General features: G+C 43.9%; 1 protein-coding gene across 2 annotated transcripts in view; it reads left to right on the forward strand.

Annotated features, from left to right (window-relative positions):
* The window catches only part of MYOM3 (myomesin 3), a 47,531-nt gene that overhangs the window by 18,140 nt on the left and 3,187 nt on the right, over positions 1–26,204 (forward strand). For both annotated transcript variants that reach the window (XM_081204056.1, XM_081204055.1), the window contains 25 exons: positions 74–273; positions 1,812–1,868; positions 3,543–3,670; positions 5,500–5,683; positions 6,295–6,469; positions 7,936–8,057; positions 9,197–9,384; positions 9,743–9,869; positions 10,404–10,582; positions 11,535–11,649; positions 13,044–13,200; positions 13,342–13,451; positions 14,802–14,846; positions 15,764–15,900; positions 16,670–16,814; positions 17,454–17,513; positions 18,120–18,187; positions 19,272–19,382; positions 19,617–19,704; positions 20,465–20,503; positions 20,804–20,909; positions 22,385–22,548; positions 23,751–23,787; positions 25,069–25,091; positions 25,772–25,827. In XM_081204056.1, coding sequence (XP_081060182.1) covers positions 74–273; positions 1,812–1,868; positions 3,543–3,670; positions 5,500–5,683; positions 6,295–6,469; positions 7,936–8,057; positions 9,197–9,384; positions 9,743–9,869; positions 10,404–10,582; positions 11,535–11,649; positions 13,044–13,200; positions 13,342–13,451; positions 14,802–14,846; positions 15,764–15,900; positions 16,670–16,814; positions 17,454–17,513; positions 18,120–18,187; positions 19,272–19,382; positions 19,617–19,704; positions 20,465–20,503; positions 20,804–20,909; positions 22,385–22,548; positions 23,751–23,787; positions 25,069–25,091; positions 25,772–25,827 — 2,821 coding nt within the window. The remainder of the gene's footprint in view (positions 1–73; positions 274–1,811; positions 1,869–3,542; positions 3,671–5,499; positions 5,684–6,294; positions 6,470–7,935; positions 8,058–9,196; positions 9,385–9,742; positions 9,870–10,403; positions 10,583–11,534; positions 11,650–13,043; positions 13,201–13,341; positions 13,452–14,801; positions 14,847–15,763; positions 15,901–16,669; positions 16,815–17,453; positions 17,514–18,119; positions 18,188–19,271; positions 19,383–19,616; positions 19,705–20,464; positions 20,504–20,803; positions 20,910–22,384; positions 22,549–23,750; positions 23,788–25,068; positions 25,092–25,771; positions 25,828–26,204) is intronic.

Consider the following 26,204-nt stretch of genomic DNA (forward strand, 5'->3'; position numbering starts at 1 on the left):
AAGCCACAGATCTGTTATCTCTTTCTTTCCCAGATCATGTTGCACCCAAACTGTAAGGTCCTTCTTTTTCCAGGTGTGAAGCAGGCACAGGCGAATGGGTATTGTGCAATGATAAGCTCGTGAAAGCCTGCAGATCTCCTGTTTTAGGTCTCACTGAAGGGAAGACATACCAATTCCGAGTAAAGGCCGTTAACCGTGCAGGCATCAGTAACCCATCGAAGGCCAGCGACCCAGTGACAATGATAGACCCAAATGACAGCAAAAGAGTGCTAAGTATGTTGGGGTTTTTAATTGCTCCAAGACAATTGCTATTTTCTTAACATCCAAGGCAGCCTCCAAGATCATAAAACCCACCAGTAATCCCAAATAAAACAATTTTAATGTTCAAAACACAGAACAATTACCCTGTGTCAGCAGACTTCAAGAGCAATAGATCTGTGCAGGACCACTCAGAATAATGTCACATGTCCTATCAAAAGTGGCTGGTGGGGGCAGTCATCTTCCCCCCAAGAATGCCCCGGGCAATGGCACTATGTCACAACAGAGCATCATTCCCAGTGATCCATTCTGGAAGGCATATGGGAATATCACTGGTCCGCTTTGAAAGCAGCTCAGCAACATAGTTTTCCGCCCTTGTTTATGAAACAAAGAGAGAAGACAAAATCCTCCTCTACTTCTCTTCCACCTCGTCTTATTTATAAGCCCCCCTGACAAAAATTAACACATTTTAAACAACTCCCTAAGATTATTGCCATACCCCAAAAGTGACCAGGAAAAATATCTAGGCTGTTTATTCTGGCCCAGCCTAAAACAAGAAGAACAAAAAGACTAGCAACTGCAACACTTTGCATACAAGAGTCCTCTGTAGTTCAAAATGGTGACAGTAAGGAAAGGGGGGACTTCTCCCAACTTTAAGGTCCCTTAAACCAAGGGTAGCCAAAGTGGTACCCTCCAGGTGTTGTTGGACTTCACTTCCCATCATCCCTGACCAGTGACCATGCTGGCTGAGGCTGATGGGAGCTGGAGCCCACCAAAATCTGGAGGGTGCCATGTTGACTATCTCTGAAGAATTCTGCCCCCTTGCAGTTTAGAGGACCCCAGGGGAGCAGAATTGGTCTTTGAAGATGCTCTCATCAGGCATGCAGCCTCTGAACCCTGTTCCCTATTCCTCACCATGTAGGCTCCCACACCCACCAATTTAGCCTAGCACAAGCTTAACACAAGTCTGCATGATTGCTTTGGAAGCTGAAGAAGCAAGAGCACAAGCTTCAGCCTTCTAGCTTCTGTACCAGAGCTTTCCAAACTGTGTGTCACAACACATTAGTGTGTCAGCTAGCTGCAGTGTGTAGGTGTCTCTCACGAATGCTCCCCACACTCGTCCCGGGGCTGGAAAGGGGTTAGTTTAACCTCCGGTTTGCTAATAAAGCTTAACTACTGTGTTGCAAAATGATGCAAAACTGAATTACTGTGTCACGAATTGATGCATGTCTAAAAAGTCTGTCACCACCATGAAAAGTTTGGAAAGCTCTGTTCTATACCATCATTGGATGGTTGCTTAAGAGCTTTGGGACCAACTCATCCACTGTGCTCAAGGCTAACCCCCACTATGGATTTAAAGCCACTAAGAGAGGTGCAAGCTCACATATATGTCGTTTGGCCATAATGGGGCAGGTCAGTTCCCAGCCACAGCCCCCTAGTCAAGCCAGGTAGCATCCTGGCCATTCACTGCCCCCAAACGCAATTTGTAATTCTTTTCATGATTCCCCACTTATCCCCATCTCTTCCTCTTTCCCTCTCTGCTCCCTGACTAGATATCCCTTATGATGACGGATTTAGGACAATTACAGTTTCCAAAGATGAACTGGAACGTAAGTTCGCATGTGACCTTTGTCCTTTTCCCCACCAATGATTAATGTCGTGCCCAAGAACTTCTTTATATAACTAACAATCACTTAGGAGTTTAGCAGACTAGAAATGCCCAAATAACTATATTTTGCTCAAAGTGGAAGTGGCTCTGAATGGGCATTTCTGTTAAACAAGGGGTTTTCTCCAAAAACATTTACTTCCCTTGATTTCTCTGTATTTTAAATACCTCAGGAGCCCTAGTTCCTAGAAGTGGGGCGTGTGGTTGGGTGACACTGCAGAGCTGCCCTCCCAGCACCACCATCACTGTTGCTTAACTGGATGGTGCTGGAGGGGGGGGCTGCATGAATGCACTTAGGGCCGGCCCATGCATAGGCGCCGACTCCATGGGGCTTGAGGGGGCCCGAGCCCCCTCAAAAATTCGCTTGGGGGGGCTCCACCCCCCCAATAATCTCCGGCGCCCCTCCAGCAGAGCGCCGCCGCCGCCCTCCCCCAGCCCAAAATGCACAGGGTCGGGCTGCATGCCTCCTGCCCTCCCTCCCGAGCAAAAGCTCCACCCAATTTCCGCTCCGGAGCTGATTGATAGGCGCAGCACGCTCTCCCCTATTCGCTCACGAGGAGGCGGCGCCACTTTATTTGCATATTCATGAGCTTATTTATTATTCATGAGCTTTCCCGGGCCCCCCCCCAATATTTTTTATAAGTCCGCGTCCCTGGGCGCAGTGAGACAGTTGCCTCAGGCAGGAGACACAGGCTTTAAGAAGTGTGCCACTCACTGTCTCTTGCCACCTCCACCACACACCACCTTCTTTTACTCCCTCACCGCATTTGGCGCATTGGGGCTGCCCTGGGCCACCTCCAGGCACCTGAAGAGGGAGCACAGAGAAGGAGACAGTGGCAGGGGGGCTGCAGAGAAGGAAGGGGAGGCTCTACCAGAAGGTGGCATTTTCATTTTTTGCCTCAAGAGGCAAAATCCCCTGGGCTGGCCCTGGATGCAGCGATTGGACTTTAACCACTGCCCTATCCCATCCATGTCTAGCAGCAATGCTGGCGGCAGAGTTGAGGTACCATTGCTGCTGTCTCCTTTGAAAAACATTGGGCGTTGGAGCAGAATGAAGATTATATCCATGGGGTCTGATCAGTGGTGGCTAGGGATGGAAGGATCTGTCGATTTCATTTCTGCAAATCTCTCATTTTTCTTCAATTCAGTTCCGCAAGTTTCTGCAGCAATTGCCAGGGGTGTTTGTTTTCGTTTTCTGAATTTGCAGGTTTTCCTGAAAAAATCTCCAGGATTTTTGTTTTAAATTTCTCCTGTCTGCAGTTTTGACTGATGTGCACACTTTTGCAAGCAACTTCTCATATAATGCATTTTCACCAATGTTCCCCTGATACATGCATTTTTGCAAATCTTTGGTTGGAGAATTCCATTGCAAAGTTCAGATAAGTTCGAAGTTTTTTGAAATCTGGCTGTGTTCCAGTTCTCATAATGTTTCAGAAATGCGAATTTGATAAATTTGGCTTCAAACATGAATTTCTAGTTGTACTTCTCATCAGCTGTTTTGGGGGCTGCTCCATCTGGTGACTTTTATCCATCTGGCTGTTAATTGGTCTTCCTTGCAAACACTTTTCTATTCCAAATTAAATTGCTGAAAGGTTGGCTTGTTGTTTTTCTCCCACAGCCAAGATCAAAGTCCCTTTGCCACCCACCAACGTTCATGCCAGTGAGATCAGGGAAGAATATGTTGTCCTCTCTTGGGATGAACCAGACCCTAGAGGCAAAGAGCCACTGAGTTACTATATTGAAAAGGTAAGGAAAGGGCACAGAGAACATACAAGAAGCACCATCTGTTAGTTGCTAAGGATGCTGGAGAAGCCCATCGGAAATGGGAGTAGAAATTGCCGATGTTCCCTAATTCATCCCATGTCTGGAACGAAAACCAACCCAGCGAATGCAATCAGTAGCACTGCTCTTGCGTTTTTCAGTCTCAAACAATACCTAACAATACATTATTTAAGACTCCCCTGTCCACCCACAATGTGTATTGCATTTCCTCTGCGCTGTAATGAATGATGTGCAATAATGAAATGGTAAGGTGATTAATTAATTAATTGTTTGATTGATTGCATAACATTTCACCATAGTGGACAGCAAGAGATCATTTTTCTTGGAAGCTGAACTGAAGCAGAATGGAAACGGTGTTGCATCTGGCAAATACAGGACAGAACTGAAGTCAGTGCCGTCCTACATTCCTGTTAGTTGCTTCAAAGATCTTGTGAACATCTCTCTATATTTTTGCCCCGGCTTTTCCCTGACCTATAGGATTTGACTCTGTTATTTCTGTATTTCTCTCTCAACTGTTCGTATTTTCATAATGTTCTTTTACTGCTTCGATTATAGTGCTGTTTTTATGCTACCTTTGTATACCACTGTGGTTTTTTAAAAAACAAAAACAAACAATAAATGGCCTAGAATGGCTTTTCAATTAATTAATAAAATTAATTAGAAATGGGCAAGGGCTTCCAAGTGTGCCATGGATTAATCCAGAAATTATTCAAATTGTTCAACCCCCCCCAATTGCAAGGACTTGGGTAATTTTTCCAAGCTACTCTCTCATCTCCTTAGGCACCTTTGACTGGACTTAACCATCCAGGGATCCTTTACCTTTACCTGACTTATATGTCACTTTGTTGTTCTGAGTGCAAAAGTAGCAGCTTTTATGATACCTGCAGCTTCCCAGAGGCATCTGGTGGCCACCGTGAGAACAGGACTAGGTGGGCCTTTGGATCTGATCCACCTCCAAGTGCTCCAAGCCAGGGGAAGGACAGTAGCTCAGTCATAGAGCAGCTGCTTTCCATGCCAAAGGCCACAGGTTCAATCCCCAAGCACTCCCAGGTAGGGCTGGGGATATCCCCTGCCTAAAACTGCTGCCAGTCAGTGCGGACAATGCTGAGCTAGATAAGGGGTCAGCAAACTTTTTCAGCAAACTTGTCCCTCAGACCTTGTGGGGGGCCGGACTATATTTTGGGACCCAAGGACCTAAAAGAGCACCTTCCCCAGTCTCAACCATCTTGGATCCTACGATCAGCAGGAGAGGCTTTGTTAGTGGTCCCACTACTGGAGGCTGCCCTGTTGGCATTGAATAATAATAATAATGCCCGCCCATCTGGCTGGGTTTCCCCAATACTCTGGGTGGCTTACAGCATATCTGAAAACATAACATCAAGCATTACAGGGCTGCCTTCAGATGTCTTCTAAAACTTGTGTAATTCTTTATCTCCTGGTGGGTCCTTTTCAGTGGTGGCTCCCCATTTGCAGAATGCCCTTCCTCTGCCTCCTTCACTATTGACTTTCAGGAGAAATCTGAAAGCCTTCCTGCTTGCCCAGGCAGTGGATAGCAGAAATACACAGTTCCTGGCAACCCCGAGGTCACTTGGTTGAGTTAATGTTTTTAGCTGTTTTTAGAATGTTTCAAATGCTTTATCATTATGGTGTCTGCTGCCCTGGGCTTCTTCAGGAGGAAGAGTCGTATATGAATCAAATAAACAACATTAATAATAATCCTTTATCCTTGTAGCGCTACTGTCTCTAGTTTATAGCAATTAGCCACTGATAAATCACCCTTCCTATCTTCTCAGTCGATAGCAGGCAGCGACAGCTGGCAGATGGCTAATCTGGACACCCTAGTGAATTCCACAACATTCACTGTCTTTGATCTGGACAAAGGGAAGTCCTATTGCTTCCGAGTGCGGTCTGTGAACAAGTATGGAGTGAGCGAGCCTTCCTTGCCCAGTGAGCCCATCTCTTCTGGAGAAAAAATAGGTAATCTTTTTTTTAATGGATTCGTTTCAGTGAACATTTCTCCTGATGTACCTTGTATGCAGTTTTGCTTTTACAAGCAGTTTCCCCGAATATAAAACATTTTGGTATGTTATTTTCACTAGTATATAGTATATGGGGAAGTTTTTAATATTTAATGCTGTATTGTTTTTAACACTCGATTGGGAGCCGCCCAGAGTGGCTGGGGAAACTCAGCCAGATGGGCAGGGTATAAATAGATTATTATTATTATTATTATTATTATTATTATTATTATTATTATTATTATTATTATTATTATAGTATATGCATCTTTACACACACTTTCCTCTAATATACACTTCGTTACAAACACATTGGTTGGAGAACTTCTTTGCAAAATTTGGAGAAGGGCAAATTTCAAAGGTTAGTTGTATATCAATTTGCAGATTGCTTCTGGAAATGCAAATTAGGTGGACTTGCATTAAAATGTGAACCACACCCAATTTCTTCCCCACCCCTACCCGTGGTTGATAGCAATAACACCCAACTTGAACCTGGAAGGAGCTACAGAATAGGCTCCCAATAGCTGCTGTTCTTTGGTGATTCTATCCCTCTTCTTTTTCCTTCTTCAGCTCCCCTCCCACCTCCAGCCCAGGTGCTGACCTTCAGAGACACAAACACTTCTGTTTTCCTGAAGTGGAGCAAGCCAAAGGAGGGCCAGGAACCACTTGGCTATTATATATATTGCCGGGAGGTTGGGACAGATGAATGGCAAACGGTCAACAATAAACCCATCACATGTAATGAGTAAGTTGGTAAAGCAATTTGGTATCCCTCTCTGCATCTCCTCTCTGACCTTCTTTGAGGGCATGGGCTGGATCCTATCACCCAGTTCTGAGATTTGAAACAGGGGAGGGGGAAATTCCATTTGTTTGTACTATTTTATGACGTTATTGGGTTGGATACAGGCAGGTAAGTTAGCTAAACTGAGGTCCCATTGAAATCAATAATGAAAGGCGAATGATGACTTATTTGGAAGTCCCATATATCTCAATGGGATCTAACTGTAACTAATGTACAGGGCAATTCTGTGCATGTCTACTCAGAAGTAAGTTTCACTGTGTTCATTGGAGATGTTCAAGACACTGTGATTCATGGAATCATAGAATCATGGAGTTTTAGGGTTGGAAGGGTCATCTAGTCCAACCCCCTGCAATGCAAGACTCTCAGCTAAATCATCCATGACAGATGGCCATCCAACTTCTGCTTAAAAACCTCCAAGGAAGAAGAGTCCACAACCTCCCAAGGGAGTCCATTCCACTGTCAAACAGCTCTTGCAGTCAGAAAGTTCTTCCTGAAAATTAGTTGGAATCTCCTTTCTTGTAACTTGAAGCCCTTGGTTCAAGTCCTGCCCTCCAGAGCAGAAGAAAACAAGCTTGCTCCATCTTCCATGTAAAGGCGGCGCAGTGGCTGCAGGAGTCCACCCACTGCCTCCCCCTCAGCTGCAGGGCGACGTAGTACCTGCAGACACTCGAGCCACCACATCACTCCCAGGAGAGACATGTGGCTCAGGCACACTGCAAGCCCCACGGTAAATGCCGCCCCCCTGGGTAAGTGGCACCCAGTGCACCCCACTCCTCCCCCTGCCCCCTAGCTACACTGCTGACCCCTAGATCATTTTCACATGTACTACTAGTAAGCCAGGTGTCCCCCATCTTATATTTGTGCAGCCGGTTCTGCAGAACCTTACATTTATCCCTATTTGACTTCATTTTGTTAGCTTGGGCCCAGTTCTCCAATCAGCTAGTCGTTTTGAATTCACTAGGAGCTGCTCCAGAAACTCTTTTTATTGCATAATCATGATTACAGTCATACGTCGGGTTGCAGATGCTTCGGGTTGCACACCACACCTAACCCGGAAGTACTGGAATGGGTTACTTCTGGGTTTTGGCACTTGCGCATGCGCAGAAGCGCTAAATCGTGCTTTGCACATGTGCAGAAGCTCTGAATCGTGACCTGTGTGCACGCAGATGTGGCGCTGCGGGTTGCAAATGTGCTTCTCACACAGATCACGTTCACAACCTGAGCATCCACTGTACTTGTATTCATGGTGGTTATGTGCGATTCTGCTTTCAGTATTGTTTGTGTCTGCAAATGTTAATAAATAAATAAATAGGCTGAAGACTGCAAGCACTTTTATATTCTGAGTTTGGAAGGTGACTTGTAAGGTGCTAAGAAATGACCATGCAGGGGGGGTTTCAATTGTTTATCAGGTTCACCGTTCCAGGGCTCAAAACAGGCAAAGAGTACGTCTTTTGTGTGAAATGTGTCAATGAAGCTGGCGTGGGTGACAGCTCCCCTGAATCAGATGCTATCATTGTGAGGCAGGCTATCTGTAAGTATTGTGTTTGAGGTGGGCACATAGCTGTCAATTTACAGATTTGAAAATAAGGGACCAGCAGCCTTGAAAATAAGGGACCAGCAGCCAAAATAAGGGACCTGCAGCCTCACCTGTTCTAGGCACTCCAGTCTTCCTGTCCTCCTGCAGTCTGGTCAAACTCATGCTGGGTAGCTTCGAGAATACTGTCCAACCAACTTTGTAACCAGAGGTTCCACTGAATAGAATCTGAATCACATGCACCACAAGGCCTATGCAGCCTCAGCTTAAGATGGCTCCACGGCCTGGCTTTGCACTGCAAAGTTTGCAGCAGCATGTGCAACAAAATGGCGTCCAGCATTCAAAAAACCCCTCAGCTTGCATTAACTAGCCACACACAAGGCATGCAAGCTCCACCCCCCAGTCATTCTCAGACTTCTTATTGGGTGAGCAACACAGCCAAGCAACACAGTTGGAGCCTCCCTCCTCCCTGGCCGGCAGGGAGGGAGGGAGAGGAGCTGCTTCCTTTGAAATTTAAGGGACATCATTTAAAGGACATTTAAGGGACATCCATCAATAAGGGACAGCAGCGGGACATGGCACTGGAATAAGGGACTGTCCCTTCAAATAAGGGACACTTGACAGCTATGGGTGGGCAGATCTATCCATTTTTGTCCTCTAGCTTTCTCATTTTTCCTACTTTAAACTCAGTTCTCTGCATTTCTGCAGGAACTTGCATTTTTTAAAAGAAAATAAAATAAAATTCCTCTGAAAATTCATTGGCATTTTAGTGTGAATTTCTTCTGTATGCAGCTTTGACTTATATAAACATATTTTGCAAGCAGTTTCCCCTAATCCAATGTACACAATGTCACATGATATGTCACATTTTAGCCATCTTTGTGCATATTGTTTGGTTGGAGAACTGTTTTGCAAAATTAGGGAAAGTGCAGATTTTGAAAGATAGTTGTGTTTTAGTTCATGAATTGGTTTGAGAAGCATGAATTAGGTCCTTTTTCCTTAAAAGGCAAACCAATTCAAATTTCTCTTAGTTATGGCGTACACATTATCCCCTGAAACCACTACAACTTGAGAGAGCAGCTGAATGCTGATCAGATTCTAAACCTTCATTATCCTTTAATTTATTTCCTGCACAGCTTGTCCATCAGCCCCGCGGGCCTTTGCCTTGCTGAGTTGTGGGAAAGACAACATGACCATTGCTTGGAAGCCTCCCAAACGCAAAGGAGGCACAACAATCCTGGGCTATTTCCTGGATCAACACGATGTGTCACAGATTGAATGGCACGAGATCAACATTAAGCCAATCGCTCAGCGTGTTTACACGGTATGGGTGTTTGTGCCATTAGTTTGCCTCTGAAGAAATAAGTAAATAAATTACCGTATTTTTCGCTCTATAAGACGCACCAGACCACAAGACGCACCTAGTTTTTGGAGGAGGAAAACAAGAAAAAAAATATTCTGAATCTCAGAAGCCAGAACAGCAAGAGGGATCGCTGCGCAGTAAAAGCAGCAATCCCTCTTGCTGTTCTGGCTTCTGTGATAGCTGCATAGCCTGCATTCACTCCACAAGACACACACACATTTCCCCTTACTTTTTAGAAGGGAAAAGGTGAGTCTTATAGAGCAAAAAATACGGTACTATCACTTTTAGGCGAGACTTTCACTCTCTTTCGATTCTATAGGTCACCAGCCTGGATGAAGGGCACTTCTATGAGTTCCGTGGTTATGCAATGAATGTGGCTGGTGTTGGGAAGGTATCAGAACCCAGTGACATATTCAAGTGCGAGGAGTGGACAATGCCAGAACCAGGTAAAAGTCAATGCCAGGCCTTGAGACTGATTGCTGTCTTCACACACCCATTTACTGCACACTGCCTGTATTTTCAGTGCTGGGTTTTAAAATCTGTGGTCTCACAATGTGATCCCAAATGCGTACACACCCTGTACTTTGCTTCAACTCCTGTCTGATGGGTTATGCCTCAAACCAGCTTCACATCAATTAAGAGTCCCAAAGCTGTTCTTAAATCGTACCATCAGGTAAAAGCATCTTGCCCAGTCTCACCTTGGAATTTAAAACAGCAGGAGAAGAATGCCTCACCAGGAAGGTCTGGGCTTTAGGACAATTGTGAGGTTGTCACAGCAGATGACTCCCAAGCAGATGGAACGGTGGTCTAACTATGCCCCCTCCTGGCAGGTGTGGGGGGGAATGTATGTCCATGGATTCAACTTTACAATTCTATGGTTCTATGATTCTATGAAATTAAGGGGTATGTGTGCTCCTTGCCCCTGCTTTCCCACCTTCTCATTTGCGCATACTTTGAAATTTCATCTGCCCTTGAAACAGGACCTCCCTATGATGTCAGGTGTACAGAAGTGAGAGACACATCTCTGATGCTTCACTGGGAGCCACCTGTGTATACTGGAGCAGGCCCTGTCACTGGCTATTATGTGGATGCCTGTGAGGAGGGATCAGACACCTGGGAACAACTGAACAAGCAGCCAATATCCAACACCCACATGAAGGTCTTTCTCTTGTATTTCCTGTGCCTTTTACATCTGCATTACAGCTGTTGTTGCTCCTCTGACGCCAAGGTCCACTGAAGTCTGCAGGCTGAATCCAGCCCATGAAGCCAGTTCTAGTGTACCACCAGCCCTCTTGCCAAGATTGGTAGTCAGAGAGTAACGCTCTCTTCTTACCCTGGAAAAAAATCTCTCTTCTTCCTACTGCACAGTCCCCAGGGATGATGTGTCCCATTTGACCACCTGAGGCGAAACAGAAATTTGTCCTGCCACTGCCGCCACTCCTGCCACCACCACATCTGCTGCTGTTGCCACAACTTACGCCACCCACTTGGCCTCTACCACACGCCCTGCTGCATCCACCACTGGCAGATTGCACCAATTTTGGCTGAGAGATCACCCAAAATTGTGGGAGATATTGTGCGCTCTGCAAGTTCTCACACAGTTTCAGGTGAGATCTCACCCAAACTGGATGCAGTCTTGTCTGAAATCAGTGCCAATGGTGGTGGCGCTTATCTGCCACTGGTGGAGGTGGCAGGGCACCCATGGGGGTGCTGCCTCGGGCTTCTGCTGCCTGAGGCGGTGGTCTCACTCTGCCTAATGGCTGGGCCGGTTCTGATGGCCCCATTACAATAAGTCCTAGAGATTTCAGAAACACTCTAAAAACTGCTGTTCCACCCCACGGCAGTGCTGGGCCAGTGGAGGGAAGCTACTGTTTTTCCACCACAGAGCAGCATAGAGATAAGAGAAGAATATCTCCTATTTTAGGAGGAAAATGCTCTCTGCCCGTGTGTGTGTGTGCACACACATGCCCTCCTCTGACATGTTATCTCTGACTGTTACCAAAGGAAAAAGGAACGCGGAGGGGAAATGAAAGCAAGTACTGGAGTTGCTCCACCTCTGGCATGTTACCTCTGACTTTTACCTGCTCTTTTTCTTACACTTTTCTTGATAGCTGTCTGATCTGGAGACAGGAAAGTGCTATATTTTTCGAGTGCGGGCCCTGAATAAGGCAGGAGTTGGCCCGCCATCCTTGCCATCAGATCCTGTGGTAGTAAGAACCAAACCAGGTACAAAGCTTCTGCCTCTGCCCTCCACTTCCTCTCCCTTTCCTCTCTCAACATTTTTTATTATTTCCACATTTCTTCACAAAAGTCTGCATTTCCTTGGAGAAAGATTAGGTCAGTAGACTGGGGGTGGTGAGAACTGTAGTCCAAGTCCTCAGGAGGGCATCAGGCCAGGGAAGGTAGACCTTTCATCGGAAATCTTAAAGCCATTATACGAATGTATAGTGTGATGGCCTTTGGTATACTGTGTACCATTCCGGTCACCTTGCCTCAAAAAGGATATTGTAGAGTTGGAAAAAGGAAGCGCAACCAAATGATCAAAGGGATGGAGTGACTCCATTATGAGGCAAAGCTGCAGTATTTCGGACCTTTTTGTTTAGAAAACAGCTCTGTAAGTGGTGACATGATAGAAGTGTGTGGAGAAAGTGCATAGATAATAGGTTTTTCTCCCACACAGCTCTAGAACTCATAGGCATCCAATGAAGCTAAATGTTGGAATATGCAGGACAGATAGTCAAACTATTGGAACTTGCTTCCAAAGGAGGCAGTGATGGCCAGCAACTTGGATGGCTTTAAAAGAGGATTGGACAAATTCATGGAAGACAAGTTTACCAGTGGCTACCAGTCATGATGCGGGTGGCGCTGTGGGTTAAACCACAGAGCCTAGGGCTTGCCGATCGGAAGGTCAGCGGTTTGAATCCCCGCGATGGGGTGAGCTCCCATTGCTCGGTCCCTGCTCCTGCCAACCTAGCAGTTCAAAAGCACCTCAAAGTGCAAGTAGATAAATGGGTACCGCTCCGGCGGGAAGGTAAACAGTGTTTCCGTGCACTGCTCTGGTTCGCCAGAAGCGGCTTAGTCATGCTGGCCACATGACCCAGAAGCTGTATGCCGGCTCCCTCGGCCAGTAAAGCGAGATGAGCACCGCAACCCCAGAGTCGGTCACGACTGCACCTAATGGTCGGGGGTCCCTTTACCTTTACCTTTACCACTTCTTTGTGGAAGCCGCCCAGAGTGGCTGGGGAAACCCAGCCAGATGGGCGGGGTACAAATAATAAATTATTATTATTATTATTATTATTATTATTATTATTATTATTATTATTATTATTATTACCAGTCATGGTGGCGGTGCTGTTCCTCCAGAGTCAAAGGCAGCATGCTTCTGAATACCAGTTGTTAGGAATCGCAGTTGGGCATCGCTCCTGTCCATCTTGCCGGCTTCCCTTAGGCATCTGGTTGGCCAGTGTGAGAACAGGATGTTGAACTAGATGGGTCATTTACCTGATCCTGCAGGCTCCTCTTATGTAATGGCATTAGGCAAGGAGAAAAGGTGATAAAAGCTGTGGTTTATTTCACTGTGTTGAAAAATTAAATTACTTTTTTCTCTTAATTTGCAGGCACAAAAGAAATTGAAGTTGGGGTGGATGAAGAAGGATTCATCTATATGGCCTTTGAGGCTCCAGAAATGGTTGACACCTCAGAGTTTATCTGGTCTAAGGATTACGAAGGGCCACCAAATCCTGACAGGGTCGAGGTTGTAAACAAAGATGATAAGTAAGCTTGCAGTGTTGCCAGTTTTTAATTAGGTGTGCTTTTTGTGCCATTACAAGCCACCCAAAGTACAGAACCCTGAGAACAACTACAGCTGCATAGATATGTCTTAATTTGCGTGTTTGCGTTTTATTTTCTTTTAAGATCTAAACTCATTTTGAAATATGCCACTGAAAGAGATCTGGGGACATACTCAGTAGAAGTAACAGACACTGATGAAGACATCTCTGCCAGTCATCTTTTAACCCAGGAAGGTAAATAATCCATCCTTACAGGGTTAAAAAAAAGAATCTAGCTAATTTTGCATGATTGGAGGCTCAGATATAAATTCCTCCCAAGTTGCTAGGTTTGAAATTGTGCGTCCTCTGTGCTCCATCCTCAAATGTGCCTGAAAGAGGTTGGAGTGGGCAGGTTCTATTCTGCAAGACTCTCCTTTTTCACAAAGACAAGAGGTCTCAGTGCAGATTGGTGAATGTTTTTTTCCTGCACCTTGGAATGTTGGAGGATTCTGACAAAAATGGAAAAGGGAGCAGAAATAGTGTGTGCTCTTCTATGGTCACGAATGGAATCAGTCAAGTGAATACAACCAGTATTCATTCACAACGTTGTTCTTTTTAAGTCCTCAAGCATGAGGGGTTTTTTAAACACTGAAATGAAGGTAAAATATATAAGTAACTTAACTAGTTATGTAACATATGTTATATACCGGACAGTGAGACAAATACTGTAGTATCTGACAGAAACTGAGCTGCAGCAAAAGAGAAACAGCGCTGATTGAGAGGAATATAGGTCAGAATAGAAATTGCTGCCTTCTTACATCCTCTACCTCCACAAAGATGTCTCCTCAAGTAAAATCCAATCCACCGCATGGTTACTTTGGTTTCATTCACATCATCCTCTAAGACAGTGGTTCTCAACCTATGGGTCCCCAGATATTGTTGGACTACAACTCCCATCATCCTTGAGCTCTGGCCTTGCTAGTTGGGGTGATGGGAGTTGTAGTTCAACAACACCTGGGGACCCACAGGTTGAGAGAGGCTGCTCTAAGAGGAAGCTTGCACAACTTGTGATCCACCAACCCAAACTAAGCTAAGCAGCCATGGAAGGCAGCCCACAAAAGGGGGCCGGTCCTTTACCTCCTGACACCCAACAGGCCACTGTATGTGGCAGGCAAACTTTACGTGACTTGGTGGGTTCCAGGTTACACAGTCTAAGGCAATGCAATCAGAAGGAACCAATGTCATTGTGGGGTCATTGCACTCAAGCACCCCAGACTAGGTGTACAGAACCTTTAGCCCATGAGCTGAATGAGGCTCTCCTGGCCTGCCTGTCCCTTGGGGACTCATGCCTGGCCTGGCCTGGCCAGGGCCATTTCTCAGACCACCCATTGCTGTGTGCCACCCTTGAGTGTTTTCTATTAGTTACTGAATCAGCTCCTTCCCAAGGCTGTCTCAAATGTTCTACCACTCATTTATTCAGCACAGTAGAAATTTGGCAACTGAACCAAAGCACCAGCACCCAATGGGGAAAGGGTTGGGATGTGCATGGCTCCTTCTCTTAAGTCTAAGGCCTAGTTCTGTTCATTGCATTTTATTTTTTTCCAGAACTGGACAAGCTGCGGAAGATCAGCCAGGAGATCCGCAACCCCTGTAAGTTGTTGTTTTAAAAAATGATATGTGACTTTGCAGCTACAAACAGTGACCAAGGGGGTTAACAAACACAAGGGTAAAAATACAGTGGTACCTCAGGTTACAAACACCTTGGGTTACAAACACTTCGGGTTACAGACCACTACAGAAGTAGTACTCGGGTTAAGAACTTTACCTCAGGATGAGAACAGAAATCGTGTGGCGGCAGCGGGAGGCCCCATTAGCTAAAATGGTACCTCAGGTTAAGAACAGTTTCAGATTAAGAACAGATCTCCTGAACAAATTAAGTTTGTAACCCGAGGTACCACTGTAATTAAAATTTAAAATAGATAATAATAAATAACTCCTAGTGGTTTTTGTGTATATTTTTGTATATTTTCTGTTTGTACGTTTTATATCAGCCTTCAGCCACCAGGCAAGCTTTTTTTAGGTGTGTTGTGTAGGCCCAGTTTGCACAGAAAGCCAAGCCAAACCAGGGCTAAGGGTGAATGCATACAGGCATCTACTTTTGGCCACTTTCCTCCTCTGCCACCCTATCTGGAACCAAGCCATGGTTTAGTTTAGCATTGTGGCCAAACCTAGAATCGGTTGCGCTCCAAACCACAAGCTGTAACCAACGTTTGTTCTTGACTTACTGCTCATGGTTTGTCTGGAGGAGATGAACATAATGCTAAGTCAAAAGTGTTTTACTATGAGTATTCACACCCTTGGGCATCGGTTTTGCCATGGATTGGCATAGTGTTAAAGGAAAATCAGACCAAATAATTATGGGGTTGGTTGTTGTTTTTACATTTTGCAAGCCTCCCAAGGAGTTCAGCAATAAGCCTTAATCCATCAAATGTTGCTAGTTCAAGTTGAGCTTCACTCTTCATCCTCGGATTCCAATAACCTGTCACATCTTCTTCTGTTCCTTTCAGTAATTGACCTGATATCCGGATGGAACATTGATGTTCTGGAGAAAGGGGAGGTGCGGCTGTGGCTGGAGGTTGAGAAGCTCTCCCCAGAGGCAGAGCTGCACTTGATTTTCAACGGAAAGGAGCTTTCAAGCACTCCAGTGAGTTTCCCATCATTTGCTTTACGAGAAGGGTGAGGAACCACTGCCCTGCGGCCAATCTGGGATCCAGTTTGGCCCATGATGCCATTTCCCCCAAACCTGTCACTCAACTGATGTCACTTGGTGATGTCAGCTAATGGGCAGAGGAGTGAGGTTCAGGTCTGCACTGGCTGTGCACCAAGAAACTGGGGCAAGCATCCAATAAAGCATAATTTAACACACACACACACACACCAGCTTATTAGCTGATGGGGCTGTTAAATCCTGCTCAGTTTTGTCATGTAAGGCATTTCCTTGTGGGGAATTGGTGTCTGCAGACATTTCATCAGAAATACACAGACACACACACACACACACACACACACACACACACAGGCTGATGAGTTTCCCTCAGATGCAATGGAAGAGGTTGTTCCAGTGGAAGATGCTGACAGTCCAGCCACCTTCTGTATGAAAAATGAAAAATGGAGAGGGCTCCATCTTGTACTTCTCAGGCCACAAAATGTATTGGGGCAATTCTGCCCCTAAGAATCCCTTCCTGCTTGCTCCCTTCTTGCTTTCTGGATGCTATGAACCCCATTTCTCAATTCTGAAGTCCTTGGAGTAGTGAGCCGATATAAATAAATGGTTCCTTTTTATTCTCGTGGTTGTCTTTTGCTGTGATTTTAGTGGGATTTTAAAATGCATTGTTCAGTTCCTCACTAGCCATGTTTTCCTTTGCTAACAACTTATTTTTGCTTCTGTTGCTGTTCCTGTTGTTTACATTTAGACACATAAGATCAATTTTGACAAAGCAAAAGGCCTTGTGGAACTGATCATCCAAGACTTCTCTGAGGACGACAAGGGGACGTACACTGCCAAGCTGAAAGACGGCAAAGCTGAAAACCAGTTTACTTTGGCTCTGGTTGGGGACGGTACGTGGAGGGTCAGCAAGCAAAAGAAGGCAGCTGCAAATGTCTCTTGTGGCTGTGGGCCACAAGAGACATTTTAGGCAGCATTCCCCAACCTAGTCCCTTCAAGCCGATTTGGACTACACTTCCCATCAGCCCCTGCCAGCCCAGGCAGGGGGTAGGTGAGACTGATTAGAACTATGGTTCAAAACAGTTGGAGGTCACCAGGTTAGGGAAGGCTGCTTCTAAATGTTCAGGAAGTTTCTGAACTTGATGCAGTGTTTAGGGAACAGCTCTTAAATAGTTGGTTTTTTAAAAAAAAAAAATCAATCACAAAGCTATGGCAATGTGGTGAATCACACTTAAGATTGGAAAAATTAGAAATTGAGACAAACTGAAATGGAAAGGTTATTCCATCCCTACCACCCACGGGCAAGTGTCATTACTTTCTCTTGTCTCACAGTCAGTCTCCTACCTTCGCTCCGTATTCGTGCCCTTGGATCTTGAAAACCTAATAGATCTACTGGAAAACCTAGTAGATCAACACATCTGGGGAAGATACTTATCTCAGCACAGTGTTAAACATCCAACACTATCCTTCATGAATCAAGAAATCTTGGCTTGTCATCACACACTGATCCGATGGTGTATTTATTCTTCCAGATTTTGATAAACTTAAAGCAGAGGCTGATGCCAAGAAGAGAGAATGGAAGAGAAAGCATGGTAAGTGGCAGTCAGTGGCTATATGCCTGGCTTGAGAAGCTGCATTTGTGGCACAAGGGGTCACTCATAAAATGCACCTGGGGTGGGGAGGTGGGGGAACAAAGCTGTGATACCAAATGTCATTTGTTGACATGGGGCAAAGTAGGTCACGGTTACAGGTAGAGGAGCTGAAAAGTTAGCAAGAGTTTTGTACAGTGTGTTGTACTTTAGAGACAGTCCCAAAGCTGGACACAGACATGGCTTCTGCTGTAGGGACATTGAGCCAGCGGATGCACCTCCCCACTTGGATGCCTGATTCGTTCTCATCTAAGAATTTTTCAAAACCAGGGTCTTTGATTTCTGACATTTCCATTTAAAATTGTTTAAAATAGGAAAATGCCTAATTTCAACAAGCAAAAGAAGAAATCAATCCTGTCCCCAAAGTGATAGTGCTCAAAATTCCACCCATCTCATCACCTGCCTAGTTCTGCCTAGTCAAGATTCCCTTGACTGTTTTTAAAAGAAAATTATGCTTAACTATGCCTAGAAACCAACCCCTTCCTCCTTCAAATCTACAATAACTTTGAGCACAGCAGATGACTGAGATTGTTTCTTTCCATTTAATAGGTCCACATTTTATTGAACAGCTACAGTGGAAGGTCACTGAAGACTGTGAAGTTCTGTTGACCTGCAAGGTAAACAGCACAATCCCAGACACTGGCATTATTATTATTATTATTGTTATTAAGGAAAAGAAAAGAGGAGAGACAATATCCACAATTAATAGGCAGTTAAGAGTGCAATCCTACCTATGTCTAGTCCTGTTGAATTCAATGGGGCTTACTCCCAGGTAAGTGGGGTTGGGAGTGAAGCCTATTGTTTTGGCATAACAAAGATGCAAAATGTTCTGTCTTCTGGTCTCAGTTAACAAAATAAAACCATCCCCACAATTTCAGCCTTGTTCCCATTTTACCAGAGGCCGGTGGAGCAGTGGTATAGTGGTAGATTTTTTTTAAGTGCAAGAGATCATTAGTCTTTGTAACCGTGAACTCAAGGAGAGTCCAACAATGCAAGCAGTTGTTATTGATCCACTCTATATTATACACTCATCAAAGAGCAGCAGTACATACCACAATACTCCATTTATTAGGACCAGCAGGACTGTAATCCTGCTGGGAGTAAACTTACAGGAAGTCAGTTTCACTGAACTCATTGGTACTTGCTTCTGACTACATAGCGTCATATTGTATATGATGCTGAGCTTTAACAAAAGATCGTCAGCCAACTGAAATGCAACAACAGAAATGCAATCTTGCAAGGAAGCTGCAATAAGTTACCGTTTAAACCACTAGCATGAAGCAGTCATCCCATCCAATAAAAGCAAAGCAGTACCTAGCCTCTATTTAAGTATTTCCCTCTTTCTCTGACTTAGTCTATGCTTCTCTGTCCCAGACAATAGATTGTACTTGAAAGTCTCTTTATCGCTCATTACACTTGCCGGAGCAAGTAGAATTCATCAATTCCCTTGTATTCCCAGCAGGTATTGTCATTGCTCTGGCCCTGTAAAATATCCTGGAGTTGTGCTCCCTTGCACTCTCCCTCCACACTACCACTGCTGAAAGCTAAACTATTTGTGACATTAATTGTGCCAGAAATGGGATTCCCTGGCAGGGCTGCCCTAGGGGATGCTGTAGCAGCAGAGAGGAGCAGTTTCTACATTGCTTCCCCTAACCAGATTTCAAGTAAGCCTCCACCCCCCTACCCATTTCCTTTCAACAGGCAGCAAACATGAAGAAGGAGAGCACCTTCAAATGGTTCTTTGATAACAAACCTCGTTCAGATGGTCAGTATGACCCAAAGACAGGTGCTGGAGTCCTGCGGATTAAGAAGGTAAAGAGTGTGCAATAGCCAACTGGGTCAGTAATGTATAGGGTGGAATTAAAATGGATTTATAGACACTACATGCTAAAATAAGGTGGGGGGAATGAAAGACTGCCCAGGTAATCATGCTGCACAGGAATGTGGACCTTTGTTGCATCGGATCACCCTACACATCAATGATGCTCAATGCTTTTTTCATTTTTTGATAGATAAATATATGTCTGTATGTCTGTATTTTGCTAGATTACCAAAGCAGATAAGGGAATATACAAAGCTGTGGTTTCTGATGACCGAGGGGAAGATACAACTCAGCTTGATCTCTCTAAGGAAGGTATGTTTCTCTTTATTCATTGGGCAGGAGATATGTTGTTGTCTGTTCATTAAACAAATTTTTTAACCTGCCCTTTATCAACACAGATCCAGAGTGTATCAAGCAAAACACTCTGCTGTTTTTTTAATTAAAACAAATTCATTTAGTATGCACTTTAATAACAAGAACAAAAAACAAAAACAGCAGAACCAAATGAAAACGAAAATTGTACATACACACGAGAAGTACAAATATGGGTTGTTTCATTCTCATGCCCTGGAAATTGTAATAATTATTATTGGTGTTGGGAGGTAATAGCATTTTTTAAAAAAAGATTTGTTTTATTTATAAGTAGCCCTGAACATCTGGAACTTACTAGGTAGGGTTCAAATTCCCACTCAGCATAAATCTCCCTGGGTGACTTTGACCTCTCATTTTCTCTTGGCCTAATCTACCTAAGCAGGATTTGTTGTGTGGATAAGAGGAAAAAAGACTTGTGTGGCCAGCGCTTTGCCAACAGCTGTGGATGATGACAACTGTAGACCCAAACATTAGGAGGGTACCAGGCTGAAGAAGATTGATGCACATTCTTCTGAGCTCCTTGGAGGAAGGGCAAGAGCTCAGTGAAATTCTAACTGAATAACTCCTAATTCTTTTCCAAGTAATCCCATGGTTATCCAGAACATAGTTTGAAAATATTGCCATTCTGATATGTTTGCTATGTGTTGCTGCTTGTTTGTTTTTATCTACTTAAAAGGATTTTTAAAAATGTGTTTTACAGCGTTTGATGACATCCTCAAGGAACTTGCCAGGATCAGCGGTAAGTTGTTTACTTCTAAACCCACATCCTTGTGGTATCAATAACATTACATTAAAGATGTAAATAGATACAAGGCTGCCGCCTTGCTGAAGCTAAGCAGGTCTGGGTTTGGTCAGTGCCTGGGTCAGTGACCTCTGAGAACAACATGTATACATACCTTTGCTATCATCATGGAAGAAAGGCAGAAAGAAAATAAACAAATGTGGGTTAAAAGAAAAGCAAAAAATAGGAGGCCTGATCATCTTTCTCAACTGCATTTCCATCCCCACAACCCCTCCCTCCCCATAATTCTCTGTTTAGTTCTTTCTGCATCACCTTTGAAAGTCCAGCCTACTGTAGAAGGCATCAAGATCTACAGTGAGGTGAAATACTACACAGATGCCATGAAAGCAGCCTGGGACCACAAGTATGTGTTTATTTATTAGTACTTAATTGGTTTAGAATGCTTATACCATGGGTAGGCAAACTAAGGCCCGGGGGCCGGTTATCACCTTCTAAATCTGACCCGCGGACGGTCTGGGAATCAGCGTGTTTTTATATGAGTAGAATGTGCGCTTTTATTTAAAATGCATCTCTGGGTTATTTGTGGGGCATAGGAATTCGTTCATTCCCCCCCCAAAAAAAATATAGTCTGGCCCCCCCCACAAGGTCTGAGGGACAGTCAACCGGCCCCCTGCTGAAAAAGTTTGCTGACCCTTGGCTTATACCAACAAAAACGGAGTGGCAGGTTAAATTATTTGAGTATATGGAATTAGAGAATATAACTGAGAAGATCAGGGATCAGTTGACCCAAAAGTTTAACAGTGAATGGGACATTTACGGATTATATTTAAAAGAGCATTGTCCCCACATCAAAGCTTTAGTATGCTTTGACTAACTCTCATGATAGCATAAGGTAAAAAGAGTACAAACAACATTTATTACAGGTTAAGTTTATTGAAAAATAGATGCAATTAATAAGGAAACAAAGAACCCACGCTGAGGAGGTCAGAAGTCGGTGGTGAAAGTTGTCTGTTTTTAATATTTGTGTGTTTTGGTGTTGTACTTTCTTCTTTCTTTTTGGAGTTATGTTTTCTTTTTTCTTTGTGTATTGCTTATAAACTAATAAAGATCGATTTTTTTTTAAAAAGAATGCTTATACCTCCACTTTAAAGCTCCAAGCGTTGCGCAGGGGATTGTAAAAGATTCTCAAAACGAAATTACATTCAAAACTAATAGTTCACATTCAAATCTAGCATTTTTGGAAATTATTAGCATAAGAGGTTTGTGTACTCATGGGGTGGGGAAGTGTTCAAAAATGGCGCGTCCACATGGTTTGCCATATATGCATGAGCCTTTTGCCTGCATGCCATCACTTGTCTAACCTCTTCTCAGCAATTGAGCTTTATTTTAAAGATGAAGAGGGGAAACCTTTGCACCACTTGTCAGAAGTCATGGCCTCCATACCTGAAAATCTGGGACGAATCTTCTGGTAAAATGAGAGGGGGAATTGCTGCTCTCTTTTGCCTTAACTCAAAGGCATGGGGTTTGGTTCAGCATTTGTAGTTCTTTGTCTATGAAACTGAGGGAATGGACTAGCCTGCTTCAGGAGTGAAACAAAGGTCAACCCCCTATTTTTGAATCAGGGAGAGAGGGAGGACAAAGGAACATTGGAACTTCTGGGTGTAGCAAAAGGTCATACACCCCAATTTTAGATATTTTCCATAACTTAACCCCTAGCTTCTTAACTCTCTGTGGCAGTAATCCATCAATCACATTCCCCAGAGAAGAGACTAGCTGGCACCAGCACTAAGACGTCTGGCCCCAGCACCATTGCTCTGACATAGTTAAATGTTGTTGTTTTTTACATCATGGTAATCCAATGTCATCCTGTTTATTCAGTGACAAGCGTGTGGAAGGAGGAGACCGACTGAAAACAGGAACAACCATGGAGCAGGTTTGGCTCCACATCCTGGATCCCAAGGAGTCGGACAAAGGCAAATATACTTTGGAGTTGTTTGATGGAGAAAAATCACGCAAGCTGTCGACTGACCTGTCTGGCAAAGGTAAGCAACAAAGCAACAGCTTTTTTTTAGAATCATAGAATTGTAGAGTCGGAAGGTACCCCAAGGGTCATCTTTGCCGCCATCTCAACACCCAACACTCTGCCTGGCCTTTGGTTTTCCTCTCTCTAACACTGGCAAAATTAACCCTTACATTACAAACTGCATGATCCCTGCCGTTGCACTTCCAGCCATTTGAAGCTAAGGAAGACCTGCCGACTAAAGTCCTGCTTCCTCACCCCACAAAAATGAGTCTCCCTGGTCTAGAAAATTAACATTATGTGACTTTGCTAAGTTCCAGCCTTAGCTCACTTAGCTCCATCTTAGAGGAGATCCTGGTTTAACACTCCTTCCTGCAGGATTAGAGTTGGAAGAAAATTTTCCACAGATTCAACAACATTTCAGGTGTCAGATTTGACTTTTTGAATTTCAGATATTTATAGATTTTTGTACTGATATTTGATTTTGAGGAATATGTAATTTTTGCTATTGCAAAGGAGCTATGTGATATCATTGAGTGGCAGGAGACTGAGCTATGGAACAAAGTTTACTTAATACACCATCTCTTACAACAACCAAATTCAAAATGGGTACTACTACCCTGCACCTGCAATCCTATATGCACTGGGAGTAAGTCCCACTGAATTAAATAGCACTCATAGGCTTATGCTGTAAATTTCAGTTACTTCTTGGTGTTCCACAGAACTGTTTCCCTCCGTGTACTTATTCCAATAACACTTTGGTCCCTACTTACCATTCCTACCTGAGATGTTGCAGGAAATTTAGAATTCCCTGTCTCTGTCATTTCAGCTCTACATTTTTTACCTCCAGTTTCTACAAGTACCTTCCCTTCTCCTCTCCCAATGAACAAGGCTCTGTTTTCACTAATGGAGACTAATTCCCTGTGTTAGAGAGGGCAGCTGAGCATTTTCTGTCCAGATTTATGGGCATAGGTGTTTGGGATAATAAAAAACATTGTACTGCTGACAATCTTTCCTTTTCATTGGCTGTTTGTGTATTTGCCTTAAAGCTTAATAAATAAATATATATAAAGGCGGGGGGAAAGACTATGGGCACTTCCTTGGAGATGAATGACAGTTCTGTGCATAGGAGACAAATAGAGGATAAGAACCTGGTATTGTTTTCATATTTCAACAGTAAAGGAAAACATGGTTCATTCAGTCAAAATCTCTCTCTTTTTGCAGCTTTCGATGATGCACTGGCTGAACATCAAAGGCTCAAGTAAGTTTTTGCTCGAAACTTTCCTTTTCCGTAGAAAATCTCTACTTGTCACTTAACCAAGACTCAATGCAGAGGAAGGTTTTGCTTTCTTTCTGAGCATGTTCCAATCATCTGGGTGTGAAGCTGATGCCCTAACTGTGTACTTCATGACAAAATGTGCATCCTGAGATAGGAAGCAGTTAGTATGGCATCTACACCAGCCTGGTCAGCCTCTTAGTGATCCTTTGCAGCCACATTTTTTTCAAGAGGCACTTGCCCTTTGGAGCAAAGTACTCTGCACTGGACCTACCATTAAACAAAGGGTGGTGTAATTTGTTCTTCCAACAGCTGCCAAACTGGATCTTGTCAAAAAAAGCACTGATGGCAAGCTTTGTTTAAAATAAAACAAAAACAAAACAAAACCAGAAAGTGGGGTGGGGAGACAAGATTGAATTACCAGCTAGGAGAGTAGCCATATTGCTTGAGGGATGTGAGGGGTTTTTATTTGCCCTACAGTTGGGGTGATGGTGTCTTCGTTAGTGTTTTAGTTTTAATTAAGGGTGGGGGGGCTTTGAATATTTATGGTGGAACTCTCTAATCTCATGTAATAAGCCAGTACAGGGCGTAGTGGCTAGAGCATTGAATATGACCTGGGTTCAAATACCTGATGAAGCCATGAAGCCAACTGGGTGGGCCTTGGATGTCACACACATTCTCTCCCAGCTAGAGTGGCTGGGAGGGAGAGAGATTCAACTCAGGTCACATTTAAAGGTCTATCTACCTAACTCACACTTTCTGAAACCAATATGAGAACCAAAACATAGCCATTTTCAGAATTTGCACTTTTCCGAATTTTCAGTGCAGTTCTCCAGCCAAGTAAGGGGTACATAAATGCACATATTGCAATAAACTGTGCATTGAATGGGAATATAGTGGAGGGGATATGCAAAAATGCATTACATTAAGGAAAATTTGCTTTGCAAAAATGTACATATTAGGCAACACTGCATTCGGAATTGTATATATTTGGACTTCTAAAAATTGCAAATAGATGTGGAAATGTGGAGAACGGAGCTTAACACTGGGGGGGGGGGAATGAGAAACCGAGAGACACTGGAATTGGCACATTCATCTGCCCCTCCTTCCAACCTATATCACGGGGTTATTATGCAGCTTAAATGGGTTGGCTCCTTGGAATAGGCGAAAGCAGAGATTCAGGAAGATAATCTCTTTACGAGTATTAGATAGTCATTTAATAAGAAAATGCCTATGCTGATTTTACAATATCATTTTTCATTTTAGGGAAGCAGCTGTTGTGGAAGAGCGTGAGTATACAAAAGTGCAATCTTTGTTGACTGAACCAAATGCATCAAAGGCGCTTGTTTTGTGTTATATATTGTACTGTGACACACTACTATTTCCCTTGGTCATGGAGGGGAGATCTAGGGGCAGTACCAGTGGGTTGAGTTTCCTATGGATCCAAAAGTATTGAAGACTTAAAGATGTCTTTCTAAGATGAGCTATCCTTGTAAATATACAAGTTGGGCATATAAGAAGCAAGCAGACACTCTTTCAGCAGCTCCAAAGGGATAATCTTCCGCAGCAGCATCAACTCCACCCCTGCCATCAAGGCTGCTCCTCCCATTTCAGTTAACTCCAGGTGGAAAACTCTCTGAAGTTCAAACTGCAAGCTGCTTTTTTGCTGTCTATCTGCCTCCTCTTTGCAGCTGGAGGAGTATCTCCTTCTCCAAGCTTTGATGTGCAATGCATTCTGAAGGCTACCGAGAGAGATTCCCAGCTATCACAAGATCATCTTCTGGCCTTAGCTCTCAGCTGTGAAGCATCAGCTGATTGTCCTGGTCAAACAGTCAGTAGCCTAACCAAGGAACAGTCAAGCAGCAGTCATAACATTATTAATATATAAGCTTAGTAGGCATTCCTCTTTTGGTGGGAAAAGGTGAGGTGACAGCTGAATAAATAATAATGATATTTGATCTTTTGTCAGGCCGAGCAAAAGTTGTTCGGGGCCTTCCAGATGTTGCCACCATAATGGAGAACAAGGTAATTCTAATGTTATGGACAGGTTAACTCTAGCCCTAATAGTAGGGGAACAACTTCTTCCTCTGGATGCCCTAAACTGCTTGAGAGCCCTTACAATTTATAACACCATGGATACAAGAATGCCCCTAATTCATTAACGGGACCATGGTATAAATCTTTTCCTCATATTTACATTTCTCTGTGTATATATGAGGCAGGGAAAAGACACACAAGGGAAGGGCATTTAAAGCTCCTGATTGTGATTAGTAGCAAACCACAGTTTCCCATATTCAGAGAAAATGGTAAACTATGGTTTGTTACCAACTGAGTCTGGAAGCTTAAAATAACCTAGCGCTCATTAAGGCTTACACATAACAGCTGAATTGGTGCTGCATCCA

Source organism: Podarcis bocagei, assembly GCF_964188305.1.
Source record: "Podarcis bocagei genome assembly, chromosome: 7".
Taxonomy (NCBI): Eukaryota; Metazoa; Chordata; class Lepidosauria; order Squamata; family Lacertidae; genus Podarcis; species Podarcis bocagei.